The 15,297-nt window shown below is 45.1% G+C and overlaps 1 protein-coding gene across 1 annotated transcript; it reads left to right on the top strand.

The window, feature by feature from the left end:
• Positions 1 to 1,596: 1,596 nt before the first annotated feature.
• TEKT1 (tektin 1) lies at positions 1,597 to 14,858 on the top strand. Its single transcript, XM_006218842.4, has 8 exons — positions 1,597 to 1,688; positions 2,853 to 3,059; positions 6,039 to 6,204; positions 8,341 to 8,469; positions 9,156 to 9,299; positions 11,150 to 11,372; positions 13,979 to 14,175; positions 14,600 to 14,858. Exons 2-8 carry the CDS (start codon positions 2,870 to 2,872, stop codon positions 14,805 to 14,807), a joined length of 1,257 nt encoding a protein of 418 aa, XP_006218904.2. The 5' UTR covers positions 1,597 to 1,688; positions 2,853 to 2,869; the 3' UTR covers positions 14,808 to 14,858.
• The last annotated feature ends 439 nt before the right edge of the window (positions 14,859 to 15,297 follow it).

The following is a 15,297-nucleotide window of genomic DNA, read 5'->3' on the forward strand; positions in this document are numbered from 1 at the left end:
TTCTTTTTTTCTTTTTTTTTTTTTTTAAGTGTATTAGGAGATGCAACAGACTCCAAGTTTAGTCATTTCAGAGGGCAGAAGCAGCGGAGGAGAGCCCAGCTGGCAGGACTCAACCATAAGCATTAGTTCTTTGGTAAGGGTCTCAGGGTTTTTCTAGTTCCCTCCACCCCATGGGGGAGGGGGGAGGATTAAATCTGTCTACGGATGCAAAATACAATGGCGACCCATGATCATAATTCATACAGCTAATTTCATGTACTTTGACCAATTCTATCACATTCCTAGCAGGTCCAAGAAATTTCCCTTCCTGTAACCTGCGGTGGGGGGACCCCAGGGTCGGGGCCTCCAAAGGAAACCATTCAGGGTTAGTTCGCTACAGGTTGCCGCCCCTTTTTCTCGCCTAAGTAGGAAAGGAGACCCGCCTGCCCCACGCACTCAGGAGCCGGACCACCTTCTTCAGGTGTCCTTGTGAATACAGGGCTGGGGCTGGGACTCGGGCCCTTCCCCCGGTGGGAAACCCGGGCTCCACTCCCTGCACACCCACCAGCAGCCGAGACTGGGGACTCCCCTGCTGGGGTGTGGGTGGGGCGGGGCAACTTCGTTCCGAGAGTAGCCCCTCCTCTGAGGGGTGCGGAATATGAATATGCAACACGAGCTCCTGGGCGCACACCTGGACCAGCCACGTGTTTAATATTCATGACGCTTCGTGGTTTCCCCAGGCGCTAACGAAGGGCTCGCGAGATGTTAACGGGGCGGGCTACACGAGGCAAAGCCTCCTCTGACTGGTTGCCCTTAGAGGGAGGCTGTCTTTGATTGGCTGGCATAAAGGGCGGAGCTGCAGGTTTGCCATTTGGGCGGGAGATTTGAATACCCATTTTCTTCATTTCAGGCCGTGTGGACAAGGACCTAGGCCAGCAATCCGCATTTCCCCCCAAACTGTGTAATTCCTTTATTTTTTACTTATTAGTACCTTACCAATACTACAACCATAAAGAACATACTCCGAACACTACTCTCAGTCTGGGAGCTCCAATCCACTCCTTTTGTAGATGTAAAAACTACTTCTGACTCCTAGTCTGAGTCCGGCCACCGCCCTAGTCTGTCCTCTGAGGGGCAGGCCTGGGGTGCGAGGACCGGTGCCTCCGCCCACCTCCTCTCAACCCCCTCGCAGCCGCGGCAAACCCAGGAATCTCTCGCGCCTAACTCCCTGTAGCGCCAGGTTTGTGGCTTAGCGGTCCCGGGCCAGCCGACGGCTGCGAGGACGGACGTGGAGGCACCGTCCAGCCCAACCCTGAAGCACACCTGGGGAGTCCCAGATCCAGTGAGAGCAGTGCGGCCGGAGGTGACCCAACCGCAGAACTCCCGACTCCTAGCTTGGGGTTTTGGTCGCTGTCTCCTGCTTGGTGTCCCGCGTCTTCGTGGTAGGTTGAGACGGCCGAGCATCTGGCCCGAGCTCTCCCAGGCCACATTCCTGTGTCTCCAGAGCTGGGAAAACATAGAACTCGCGCCTGCGCAGAATCTTCCAGCGATGCTGCTTCGCGCTAGACCGCGCCCCCTTTGCCTTGGTGACGCGTCATTGGTTGCCATGGAGACCGTGCTGTTAACCTCCCAGTTCTACAAGAGCCCCGAGCTCCAGCTAGGGTAAGGAGCCTCCCACCCTGAAGTTGCGTAGTAGTTCTGTCCTTGAGGTAAGTAAACCCCGGCCCCACCCCATCAACCCTTTACTGCAGCCTCAGACCTACCTAAAGTCTCGTGCCCACTGGGATCAGGCCGAATTTTGGTTTAATTTCGACCTCATTTAGCCCTAACTTCGATTTCTCTGGGAGCTACTCAGACGTATCGAGGAGTCTTGGGTTAAATTTTGAGTCCCACACGCAGACAAACTTGGCAGGGGCCATAGGAGGGACTGGATTAGGAGACCCATGTTGTCAGAGGGTGCTGGGTGACCTAGGGCTCAGCCTGGTCCAGATCTGACCCCATTTCCATCCTTGTATATTTCAAAGACTTTAGAGATCCAGAAGCCTTTAGGGACAGGTGCTCAGATTTGGGGGATGGGAATGTGGCTGGGGGCAGACTTTAGCCCTGTCTGAGGAAGGCAGTTCTCACAGACAGAGCTGTGTGCAGATGAGGTGGTGAAACAGTCGTCTCTCTGTTGCTGCTGGCCTCTGCCTGCTGACTCCTCATACATTCTTCTTCTTGTTCTCTCCTTTTCTTTGTCCTGGGAAAGTTTTGTTTCTTTCATCTGCTGAATAGGCTCAATACCCAATTGTCAGTTTATAGATGTTATGTTTGTCCATTTTTTTAGAAACATATCTGAGTTCATCTGTTTAGCAATCCCTACTAAAACTGAACACTGCCCTATGACCCAGAAATTCTAATGAGTCATAAAAAATGCATGCATGTGTTCACCAAAAAACATTTATGGGAATATTCATAGCATTCTCATGATAGTCCATAACTGGAAACCACAAATAATAGAAAACAGAGATAAATATTGGTATATTCATCCAATGGTATACTACACTTCAACGAAAATGAACAAACTACAGCTGAGTGATACTGATAAATCTTAGAACATGATGTTGAGTGAAAGGAGTCAGATATAGAAAGGCACATAGTGATTCCATTTATATTGAGTTCAAAAACATGAAAAACAAACTTATAGCATTAAAAGTTGGAATAGTGATCACTGCGTGGTAGGGTAGTGGGGGTGGGTGGGTGAAGAATTGTGGCCAGAGGCATGAGGTGCTGATAATGCTCATTTCTTGATCTTTAATAAAAACTGCTGTTAAAAAAAAAAAAAAGGACAACTTGCTTTCAGTGAATCTAAAAGAAATTCTACTTTTGATCAGGACTTTGGAAACCTCAAATGGCCAGAATACTACAACCTCCACCCAAATTCCTGCCCTCAGAGTGGCACATTGCTAACAAGAGCCAGTACCACAGAGCAGAAGCCCAAAGGTCTCGGTCCGAGCGTCTGGTGGCAGAAAGCCAGAGGCTTGTGGATGAAATTGAAAAGACCACAAGAAAATCTCAGAGCGATGTGAACAAGAAACTAGGTAAGATAAGGCACTTGGTAAATCTGAGAACATGTCTGGATGATACTGTCGACGTATAGCCTCTAAACTGTCATTTGCATTTCATGTTCAGGAGTGGCAACATATTATCTTGAAATATTAGTGAGAAATGTGTATTCTCCAGGTTCTATATTTAAGTTCACTGATAACCCACTGATTTTCAGCTATCCATCATTCACTATTTTATTGATTTGATACATATCTGTTGAGCATCTAAGAACATCCATGGACTCAGCACTGAGACTATCACAGAGAATGATCAGAGTCTCTGTTTTTTAGAGACTACTGGATTGAGGAGGAGAAAGCTACAAAAATTAATAATTAGAATATAGATGGGTGCTGGGGGGAAAGGGTAAATCAGTAGGGCTGGGGGAGGCACTGGGGGGTTGGGAAAAACTTCCTAGAGAGGAAATTTGAGCTAAGTCTTAAAAAACAGTAATGCTCTCTTGACAATTTCATTCTTGCAAACATGATTTAAAAGGTGGTGCTCTTAAATGAGCAAAGTAAGAATAAACATAAAGTGAAATAAACAAAACCTCCCAAATGCCAAGAAATGATAAATCAGAGGTTACAAACTCAACAGTCTATCACGGTTGGACAGGTACCATAAGTGTTTGAATAAGACCTAACCCTAAGGCAGTAGGGAGTGGTGGGGACTGCGGACACTGGGAGAAAACATGCTCCATGTAAGGAAGCAGCTGCTACTTAACTTCAACCCATTTTTTTCCAAGAAAGAATATGGATCCACTATTGCCAAATTGCATGATTTTTTTTAAAGAAAATCTAGAAAGCTGGAATTTTACCCATTTTTTAAACACTGTATTGATATATTTATAACACTGAGCAGGATGAACAAACACATCTATAGATAAAATCTGGTCTAAGGGCTGCCAGTTTTTCAACCTCCAGGAAACCAAAGCTTCCTTCAGGCCTGCAAAGCTAGATGTTAAGCTTCTCCTGATGGGTTGATCCTTACCCCTGATACCCATCTATAGGCAGGCACATTCTAAATAATTGTGCAGATAGGTAGGTGTTAGAAATGAGGATAAACCATTCTTTTTTTTTTCTTCAGTAACTATGTTTTAATAGATATGAGAACAAAGTTTTCAAGGTCTGAATGTTAACTTCATTGATTCTTTCTTTTTTAACATTTTTTATTAATTTATAATCATTTTACAATGTTGTGTCAAATTCCAGTGTTCAGCACAATTTTTCAGTCATACATGGACATATACACACTCATTGTCACATTTTTTTCTCTGTGAGCTACCATAACGTTTTGTGTATATTTCCCTGTGCTATGCAGTATAATCTTGTTTATCTATTCTACAATTTTGAAATCCCAGTCTATCCCTTCCCACCCCCCGCCCCCCTGGCAACCATAAGTCTGTATTCTCTGTCTATGAGTCTATTTCTGTCCCGTATTTATGCTTTGTTTTTGTTTGTTTGTTTGTTTGTTTGTTTTTTAGATTTCACTTATGAGCGATCTCATATGGTATTTTTCTTTCTCTTTCTGGCTTACTTCACTTAGAATGACATTCTTCAGGAGCATCCATGTTGCTGCAAATGGCATTATGTTGTCAGTTTTTATGGCTGAGTAGTATTCCATTGTATAAATATGACTCGTTTGAAAAATCAGCCATTACAATGGCATTGAAAAACATCAGATATCTAGGAATAAATCTAGCAAAAGATATGTAAGAGTTCTACACTGTAAACTGTGAACTGATATTGAAAGAAGTTAAAGAAATTCTAAATAAATGCAGGATAGATCAGTTAATGGATTGGAAGACTCTGTATTTTGAAGATGTCAATTCTCTTTACATTAGTCTATGGGTTCAGTGCAAAGCCAATGGAAATCTTGGCAAGTTTTTTGGTGAACTTGGCAAACTGCTTCTAAAATTCATATGGAAATGCAAAGGGTCAAGAATGGCCAGAGCTGTCTTGAGGAAGAACGAAGCTGGAACACTTCCACTGTAGACTCTAAGGCCTGTTATAAGTGTCCTTAGTGCAACACTGAAGAACCTTACTGAACACACCTCTCTAGTTTGTATATCTTTCAATTTCATCCAGAGAGACCTTACACAAGGTCTCAATTCTGACGACCATATCAAATAACTCCTCAATTCTGAAGTCTTTGTTGACCTCCCCCAGCGTCCTGCCTTTGAGCCACTGCTGTACATTTTTACAGAGTTTTTACACTAGTCACATCGAGTTAAAATGATCTGTTTACATGTCTGCCCCACTGATTTTGAGTAGGGCAGAGGCTGTACATCACTACTGTATCTCCTGGACCTCGTGCAGTGCCTACATATTGTAGGTGCTCAATAACAAATATATTGGATTTTTGAGTGAACTTTAACAACAGAAGGCCAGGAGATACTGTTCTAAGCCAAGGAGCTAGCTTGGACCAGGTAATAAAGGCAGGATGCATGTAGTATTGATGAGGTTCAAGTTGATGTATAGAGTCCGTGAGGGGAACAGCAGGATGGAGATGAGAGGGAGATGAAGCTGGAAGACCTTGAATTTGGAAGGTTCAGCTCAGTAGGTAGCCAGTTAGAATTTAGGAGTTAGAGGTAGAAATCTGGGCATCATCACATAATGATAGTAAGAGAAGCCAGAGGTGTGGATTAGATGACCCAAAGACTATACTAAAAGAGAAGAAGAGGACATAGGATGAGAAGGGGCAAGGGAAGAGATGGGGAACAAAAGTTCAGGCAGATGGACAAAGATGAGACAAAGATCACGTCACTCCTTTCCTTCCTTCCTTCCTCCCTTCCTTCTTCCTTCCTTCCTTCCCTTCCTATAAATACAAAGAGGTAAAGATGCCCCAAGTAGCGCCATTCTAAGAAGAAAAGGAAATATCTCAGGTAGTTTTACAATAATCTTCAAGTTTCTAATCCAAGAGTTGGCTGCACTGGGACCAGATTAACCCTGTTATAACTTCTCTGTGTGCCTCAGAACAGAGACTTGAGGAAGTCAGTTTCTGGAAGAAGGAGTTGGATGACAAACTTGAGCAGCTTGTATATGCAACTGAAGATCTGCTCGCATATCAGACCAGATTGGAGAAAGCCCTGGAGAGCTTTAAAGAGCCCTTGCACATCACTGAGAAGTGCCTGGAATACAGGTAAGAGGGAAGGTTCCTCTAATGAATCATCCGTTGTGAGAAATGAAATGCTGGGTGGAAAAAGCTGACTGTGCTAGGTGGTGGATTAGAATGAGGCAAAGGAGCATATGTTCTTTCAGAGCCTGCAATTACCTCACCATGCCCGTGGTGCTGGGCCGTGCAAGGAGCACTGGGCTTGGTTCATTTCCAAACTCCACTCTTGACTAACTTAACTTAAATAAAAGTTAGGACTAGGTTTGGGTGTGGGTATCAGAAACTGGCAAATAACATTGAACTTAAATGAGGTAGTTTCTTTGTCTCTCACATTTAAGGAGTCTGGGATAATTCAGGGTTGGCACAGTTTGCCACAGTGGTCAGGCTTCCAGACCTTTTCTATCTTGTTGCCCTGCTGCACATGGCTTTCACTCCCAAGGTTACCTCATGATTCAAGATGGCAGCTGTAGCTCCAGCCATTATGTCTACCTTCCAACAAGGAGGGATAATTAGGGTTTGGCATTCAAATTTCTATTTGCATCCCATTGACCAGAGTTTAGTCACAAGGCCACATTAATAGATACTAGGAAATGGTGGTCTTTATTTGGGGCAGGCAGAGCAGATACAGTTACTAGAGGACAAGTCTGCTCCCATACACAGAGCCACACGGAAGCACTTTGTAATCCAGAGAGCACTGTGCAAATGTACCTTTTTATTGTAATTTCCCTCTTGCAAGTCCTGTGAGTAGAATGATCCTCTCTGCTCTGGAGTGATACTGATTTCCAGACCTAAAACCTGCTGCAGCCCTGGCCGGAGCTCCCTAACAGGTCTTTTCACTGCCAGCGTAGCCCCTTCCCATCAAGTGCATCCCCCGTACTGGCTTTGAGTGAACCTTCCCAAATGCAGATTTTCACAGGTCACTCCCATGCTTCAAATCCTTTCATTAACCCTATGCCCTAATACCTTCAAGATAAAGTTCAAACTTCTTAGCTTCGAAAATGAGGTTCATCATGGATGGGCCCCCAGTGACCCTTCCAAGCCAGTATCTCTTCCCAACAGTGGGATGTGCTTTAGATATGCTGAGCTACTTCAGTTTCCCAAACGCACCATGGCTCTGTCCACACAGTTCCTCCCTCCTGGAAAGCCCTGTGCCCTCAGGGAGCTTAGCCAGGACCCTCTGCAGCACCTAGGCAGCCATCCCACAGCCAGATTTAGAGAGTTTGTGAAGCAAAGAGAAGTAGCAGGTGCTCAAAGAGGCCCACATCTGGTTGGCTCAAGTCCACACCTAAGGGAGATTAGGATGTAGAGGTTGCTAAGTGGATTGAGTACGTGCTGCTCTGTGCCAGGTACCATGCTGTCTGCTTTCACATCTCCGTCGTTCCTTGCCACAGCCCTAGGAAGTACTAATAGATATCCCCATTTCACAGAAGAGGAAACAGAGGCACAGATAAGTTAGACAACGTGCCTGAGGTCACACAGCTGGTGAGTGGTGGAGCCTTCCTCCCCGGCACTACCACGCAGGTGGGAAAGAATGAAGTGTCAGCCAGTGACCGGTCAGTTCTGGGAGCAGGTGTTTAGAAGCGTGTGTAATGCCCAGTTCTGTGACATTGGCTAAGTTACTTAACCTCTCCGAAGCTCAGTTTCCTCACCTGCACTTGAAAGGTTACGTAAGGATGAGTATTCCTGTGAAAAGCTCAGCACGATGCTGGTCACATAGTGAGTGCTCAGTGGTGGGGTGATATTAATGGTGGCATTACTATTGTTCATTATTATTATTATTATTATAAAGCGTCTTTCTGGATTAGTCCTTGTCAAAAAAACAGGACTAAGATCAAGGAGGAAATAGATGTCTTTAAAATTCTAAGTTAAAGACAATGTTTCCACTAAACAGTAAGAAGGAAAAGGCTTCAGGACTGATGGCCACATTGAGGCCAAGTCCAGCTGGCATTTTTCAAACCAAGTGACCAGTCACCGATTAATTTTCCTCCGTCGTGTTTTGGCTATTTTGAAGTTGCATACACACCAACTGCACGTACATCTCCATCATGTCGTCTAGATGGATCGGGTGCTACTCAACCCAACTGTCCAGATAGTTTTAAAAGTTAGCAAATAGCAAGTAGCCTTGCTTCACGGGGGCTGACAGCCCGCCATTCCCTCCATCAGGGAGAAGCGAGTTGGCATCGACTTGGTCCACGATGAAGTGGAACAGGAGCTGATCAAGGAGGCCGAGATCATCCGGGGGGTGATGGCCCTGCTGACCCGCACCCTGGAGGAGACGTCCGAGCAGATCAGGTGTGGCTGTCTGGGGCCTGCCCTCACATCTGCACTGGGAGTATCTAGAAAAGGCGGTGCCCACCAAGGCTGTGCTCCATGAAACCCCAGAACGAATGGGGTTTCATGTCCCACAAGCCCTTTCCATGCCCCATGGTGGCCCAGGAACACCCAGAGTAAGAACTGGACCACCTCTCATGCGTGACAGTCGCCCTCTGGTGGTATGTTTCACTCTGATTATAAAGCCATTTGCTGGCCGGGAGCTGACTTCTCACAAACAGGATGCTAGGACATCAGAAAATGGTCACAGTTGGAGGGAAGAACATTGGGGGGGGATTAGGTTTTTTTTTTTTTTTTTTTTTTTTTTTTTTTAGAGGAGGTACTGGGGATTGAACCCAGGACTTTGTGTTTGCTAAACATGCGCTCTACCACTTGAGCTATACCCTCACCCTGGAGGGAAGATATTGAAGTCCAGGCTTGGATATGTTACTTTGTCACGAAGTGTCTAATAGGGTGTGTGTGTGTGTGTGTGTGTGTGTGTGTGTGTGTGTGTGTGTGTGTGTCTGGGGGATGGGAAGGCAGAGGAAGTGCCACCATCCTGCACTAGACCCCACTTTAGCTTCATTTTCCAGGGTCTCCCAAGAACTCGGCATAGGTACCACCTGGGCCTTTCCGAGGGAGAAACCGAGTTTACCTTCTCCCTTTAGGCTGAACCGCTCCTCCAAGTACAATCTTGAAAAAGATTTGAAGGACAAGTTTATGGCCCTGACCATTGATGATGTCTGCTTCTCCCTCAACAACAACTCGCCAAACATCAAATATTCTGAGAACGGCGTGAGAGTTGAGCCAAAGTGAGTGGGTCGCTGCTGGCCCAGCCATGCTGTCCTCCTCCCTGCTGTGTGACGTCCCAGGGCTTCGCGGACAGGCGGGCAGGACCTCACACATCATCCTGACCACAGGCTGAGAGCCAGGAAGAGGCAGGCCTGGGGCAAAGGCAGGCGCTGAGCAGGGACTACCCTGACCCAGGGCCCAGAGGCTCCTCGGTCCTCCAGGTTGGGCCCCACTTTAAGAAAGTCTGATATAAAATCTCTAAACCTCTGGGATTTGTTTATTTACATATTTTCATTTTTAACAAGTAAAAGAATTTAAAAACATATAAAGGGCAAGGTGATAATTTCCCCTTATCTACTCCTTTCCATTATTACACCCCCTGAGATAACCAGTGTTATCTGTATGTTCATACAAACATGTATATACTCATGTACACAAATAAATTTTGTTTCTTTACAAAAACGGGATTATATCACATACCTTTTCTGTAACATCTAACTTACATTTTTAAGTAACATTACATCACAAACCTAACTCATCATAATTTCTAAAACATTCTTTTTGAACTAAGGAATATAGATAGAAAAGCACACAAATAATAATAAATGTGGTTTAATGAATTATTGTTTTCACTGTCTTTTGCTGTATTAACAAGTTACCCTCAAACTTAGCAGCTTAGAAGCAATAAACGTGTGTTATCTCCCAGCTTCGGTGGGTCAGGAACCCAGGCACTGCTCAGCTGGATGCCTCTGGCTCACGTCTATAGTCAAACTGTCTGCTGGGGCTGCAGTCTCACTGGAAAGCTGGGCTAGAGTGGGGTGGGGGATCCACTTCCAAGCTGACTCATGTGATTATGACGTCTTGCCACCTGAGCCTCTCCACGAGGCTGACCCATGACAAGGCAGCTGGCTTCTTCTGCAGTGAGTGATTCAGAAGAATGCAAAACAGAGAGGGCACCCGAGATACAATCCACAGTCTTCTTTCAGCCTAATCCCAGAAATGACCTCTCAGCACATCTGTCTGTGAGAAATGAGCCAATGAGGTCCTCCCACACTTCAAGGAGAGGGGACACTACAAAGGTGAATTCCAGGAGACACAGGGGTCACTGGGGACCGTCTGAGAGGCTGCCACTAGCCACACAGCAAGCAATCTCCATGTAACCACCAACCAGATCAAAAAACAAAACATTACCACCAACACAGAAACCTCCACCCTGTCCCCTCTTGATCAGTGTCCTCTCCCTCCTCATCAAAGATAACCACAATCCTGACTTCCAATAGGGTTGTTTTTTCCTGCTTTGCATGTATTAAACAGCATCTTAAACTATGTATTTTATGTGTCAGTTTCCTTCCAATCAACCTTATTTTGAGATTCCTCTCTGTGATATAAAGCAGTTCCTTGTCAAACTAGCAGTTTATTCATTTATTTATAGCTTTTCAGTATAGACTCCTGTTTTCCTAGTTTATTCAGTGTGTTATCATCTGTGACTTTAATAATTTATTTTGATACTTAAATTGGCCCTCCCTGTGTGATCGTGACCACGTTACTCCACCTTTCTGAGCCTCAGTTCTCGTCATCTGTCAAATGGGGGTATGAAAATTAGCTCACTCGGCCATGGTGAGGGTTAAATGAGATGATGTCTGTAAAGGGCCAGTCCAGTGCCTGGCCCAGAGCACATGAGTTTCCCCAATGTGGCAGCTATCACCGCTGACGGACAACCATTCAGTCTCCCTAGAGATGGGGAAATCTAGGTGCTCCTGAAGACAGGGGGAGGCCTAGCTTCTCAGGGGCTTCCAGTAGCTTGTCCCTTCCCCACACCCCCACCTGTAGTCCAAATATGTGGTGAATGAATGCATGGGTTCTGTTTCAGTTCTGTGAGTCTGGAGGACTGGCTGGACTTCTCCAACACCAACGTGGAGAAGGCAGACAAGCAGAGGAACAACTCCCTGACGCTGAAGGCCCTGGTGGACCGCATCTTGTCCCAGACTGCCAGCGACCTGCGCCGGCAGTGTGACGTGGTGGACACGGCGTTCAAGAACGGGCTGAAGGAGACCAAGGACGCGAGGGACAAGCTGGCTGTTCATCTGGCCAAGGTGAGCTCCCTGGAGGGGACAGGGAAGAGCACATTTGGAAGGTTTCACCCTGGAAACCTAGGATGGCCTCTGAGCGCATCATCTCGCGTTAACTGAGGAGTAAAGGCCATTCACCTCTCTCCGTCTCAGCAGTGGGCTTCGGGCTTTGGGGGGCTGCAGCGGGACTTGGCCCCACTCCGGGCCTCCTTTGTCACTCACTGCTGCAAAGAACAGGCTGTCTCCTCACTCTGGGCCTTAGCTCCTCCTTCTGTGGAATATCTTAGACATTTATAGACTCCTGTTAGATTGTTCTCCTGATGTTTACCTTTTAATTCTCCATCACCTTTCAGATTAATCACTCCCAGTCGAAGGGTAGTTAGAAGTTCTTAATTGTGTAGTTAAGTGGATTTTGAAGTATGGAAATTTCCTTTGCACTTGCTTTGGGGTCCAAAAAAACACTTCTGGAACTTGGAAAATATTTCTTCTGCAAACGTGCATGGGAATGGAGGTCTGGCTTCGTGTCTTAACGTTTGGCAGCGTAGGAAGCGAATAAAGCAGCTTGATAATACTTGTGATTCAAATCATGCTAGTTGTTGAAATGTCTTTTCCACAGTAAGCATATGAAAGCACTGTCTTGCCTTGTGATTTTAAGTTGACTCATTAAGAAATATTTTTAAGCGTGCAGCAAAAGCTCATCTCCAAAGCCCCTCAGTGTTTGATAAAATTGGGTGAGAGTGGTTATTTTCGTTCAGAAAAATTTCAATCTTGGCCCCAAGCTAAAAGAAATCACAAGAAAATTTTACCACTACTAAACCAATATGCTGCGGAGCAGTCGGGCCAGCCAGGATAATCAGCTTGCATTTCTGAACATCTTCTGTATGAGACTGTAATGGTGGACACGTGACATTATATGTTGGTCAAAACCCGTAGAATGTACAATGCAAAGAGTGAACCCTAATGTAAACAATGGACTTTAGTTAATAAATAATGTGTCATTGTTGGTTCATCAGCTGTAACAAACACACCACACTAATACAAGAGGTTAATAATAGGAGAAACTGTGTGTGGGAGGAGATAGGGTATATGTGAACGCTATACTTCCTGCTCACTTTTGCTGTAAATCTAAAACTTCTTTTAAAACTAAAATCTATTACTTAAAAAAAAAAATTCTTGTTTCACAGTTTATACAAAAACAGGGAGCAGACTGGATTCGGCCCCCAGGCCATCGTTTGCTGATTCCTGATCTAACCCACAGTATCAGTAATTTTGTTTTAAAGAATCTGTGTATTTTGGAATTTAAGTATTTGTAAAATGTAAGAGAATTTAGTCTGATGTTTTTAAACTATGACTTAAAATACGTAATTAAATAGTTAATCCAGCCTTATGATGTTAAGTTGAAATTTTAAATTTGAAGTCATTGTTAGAATAGTGGAGAACTTAAGATTAATTCTTTTTACTAATTTACTAGATTGGCAAGATCTTTTAAGAACTCCGGAAGGCCTTGTTTAAGACAATTCAAGTATTTATAAAAGTTATATATCACATTTATAAATTCTGCTTTACACAAATGTTCAAACACAAACTAAGTTTGAAGTGGGAGCAACTATTACTCATATCAATTTAAAGTGATTGTTAACATTTGCTAAATTTAAAAATAGTATCATGTCTATGAACTGAACTTAAGAAAAGTATAAGAAATGTTAAGAAAATGTTAAAGAAAACCAGATGTAATGTGTGGACCTTGTTTGGCTTCTAATTTGAACAAACCAACTCTTACTAAAAATATATGAGACGATCAGGGAAATTTGAACACTAGGTTATTAGGTGATAACAAAGAATCTTTCTTTTGTTTGTGTGTGTGATTAAAGTATTGCATTTATGTTTAAAAAGAGTCCTTATGTCTTAGAAACACAAACTCAAGTATTTAAGACTGAAATAATATCTGGGATTTACTTCAAAATAATTAAGCTAATGGCAGGGGTGGAGAGAGAGTATTATAGATAAAACAAGATTGGCCTGTATTGATCATTGCTTAAATTGATGGTGAGCCCATGAAGTTCATTATACTATCTGCGTTCACATATGTTTGGACATTCCTATGATGCAAAGCTTAAAAAGAGGGGAAAAAAGCTTACAGAAGAAATAAAATTTTAAACTAAATATTAACCTAAAAACCCGAGTAACTCCTGAGTAATCTTTTCTGTGCACAAAGCTGCCGGCAAAGAAACCAACAAAACTCAGATTAAACTGCTCACTCTTTCTTCAGGCCTCTAGGGGGCAGAACTGGTAATAGCAGGTGGATTGATAAGGAAATGGGCAGCTTTCTGCCCATGATACAAAGGTACTTTGTGCCAAGGTAAGTGGGCAGCCTCCAGCCTTTGCTGAGAGCCTTCTCCAGGGAACCCAGACATTTGGGAAGGAGATGAGGCAACAATGGCCACTCATGCCCATTCCATCCGTGAGGTTCTGAGGTGGGGTGAGTTACCTTGCCCACCAGCAATCACCGCTACAGGGAAGAATTCTGGGGCCCCGCTTGGAGGTCCCCTCTCCCCAACCTTCTAAGACTGTCTGCTGTTGAGTTTTGAGGAACACAGCCTGGCCTCACCTACTCTAATCCTCTTTGAAAGGTCATGGAAGAGATTGCCTCCCAGGAGAAAAACATTACAGTTCTGGAAAAAGCCATCCTCGACCAAGAAGGGCCCGCCAAGGTGGCTCACACACGCCTGGAGACCAGGACACATCGGCCTAACGTGGAGCTGTGTCGCGATGTGGCACAGTACCGACTGATCCAGGAGATTGGCGAGATCACCCACAACGTTGCGAGGTAGGCAAAGGGTTCCTGGGGCCCCATTTAAACCCGGATCGTGAGCAGGGCGGGGCAACGTCAGCGTGGGTGAAGGCGGCCGCGCGCCAGGGCCTTTGCATCTATAACGTTTGAGGGGCTCTTCCTAGAGGGCAGTCTCTCCTAACTCCAGCCAATTGCAGGGAATGGATCCCAGAGTTTAAATGTTTCCAAAGTCCAAATCCAGATGCTCAGGTAAAATCTTTAAACATTGGCAGTTCATGGGTTTGTCTGCCTTGTGTATCTGGCCTGCGGCCACCAATTTGAAATCTCTGTCTTAAGGAGGAGACGGGGGAAGACACATCAATTTGGAGTCTGCACTGCAGAAGGGAATATATACCTCTTTCCTCTGAAATAGTGACGTGGAGGGATAAATTATTCCTTTACATTCTCCCTCTTGTCCTAGATTAAAGAAAACCTTAGCCCAAGCTCAAGCAGAGCTGAAAGGCCTGAATTGCAGGCAGCTCGCCCTGCAGGAGCAGATCCAGGTCAAAGAGAACACCATCTACATCGATGAGGTGCTGTGTATGCACATGAGGAAGTCCATCCCCCTGCGGGACGGCGACGACCATGGGGAGTGGGCCCGGGGCCTCTGGTCCGATGCCGTCTGCTGAGAGGAGGCTTCTCGTTAAGCCATTCTTAATAAACCATGTCATAAAACAGTAGTACGGAACTCTCATTTCAGCTGGTGTGGTGGTTGTTTAAGGGTCCAATTCCCTGTATTTGCACAGGCCATTCTTATGAGATCACAGGACTTGAGGTCTGGGGGAGGGGTCCAAGACATTTTCATTTAGATTTATTTCAGTTCAGGGGTTGGGCTGGATCCCCTATTCAGACCACGCCCGGCTTCCTCATGAGAGGACATGCAAACATTGCTCCTGGCTCTCAAGATTTCTCTTCCCTAGAAAATAGTGCGGTGATTGCTGCCTTAGACCCCTGCCTGGTCTACAGGAAGCACGTGCAGGTCATACAGAACTTAGATGAGAGAGGAGCAGCCCTGGGTCAGGAGTCCCCTGAGGTCTTCCCAGCACCTGTAGGCATCTCTCTGGGCCCTCTCCTGGGTGAAACTAAGACAGGCTGGGACCTGGGACCCTTTACTGCAGT

This window comes from Vicugna pacos, chromosome 16 (assembly GCF_048564905.1).
Source record: "Vicugna pacos chromosome 16, VicPac4, whole genome shotgun sequence".
NCBI lineage: Eukaryota > Metazoa > Chordata > Mammalia > Artiodactyla > Camelidae > Vicugna > Vicugna pacos.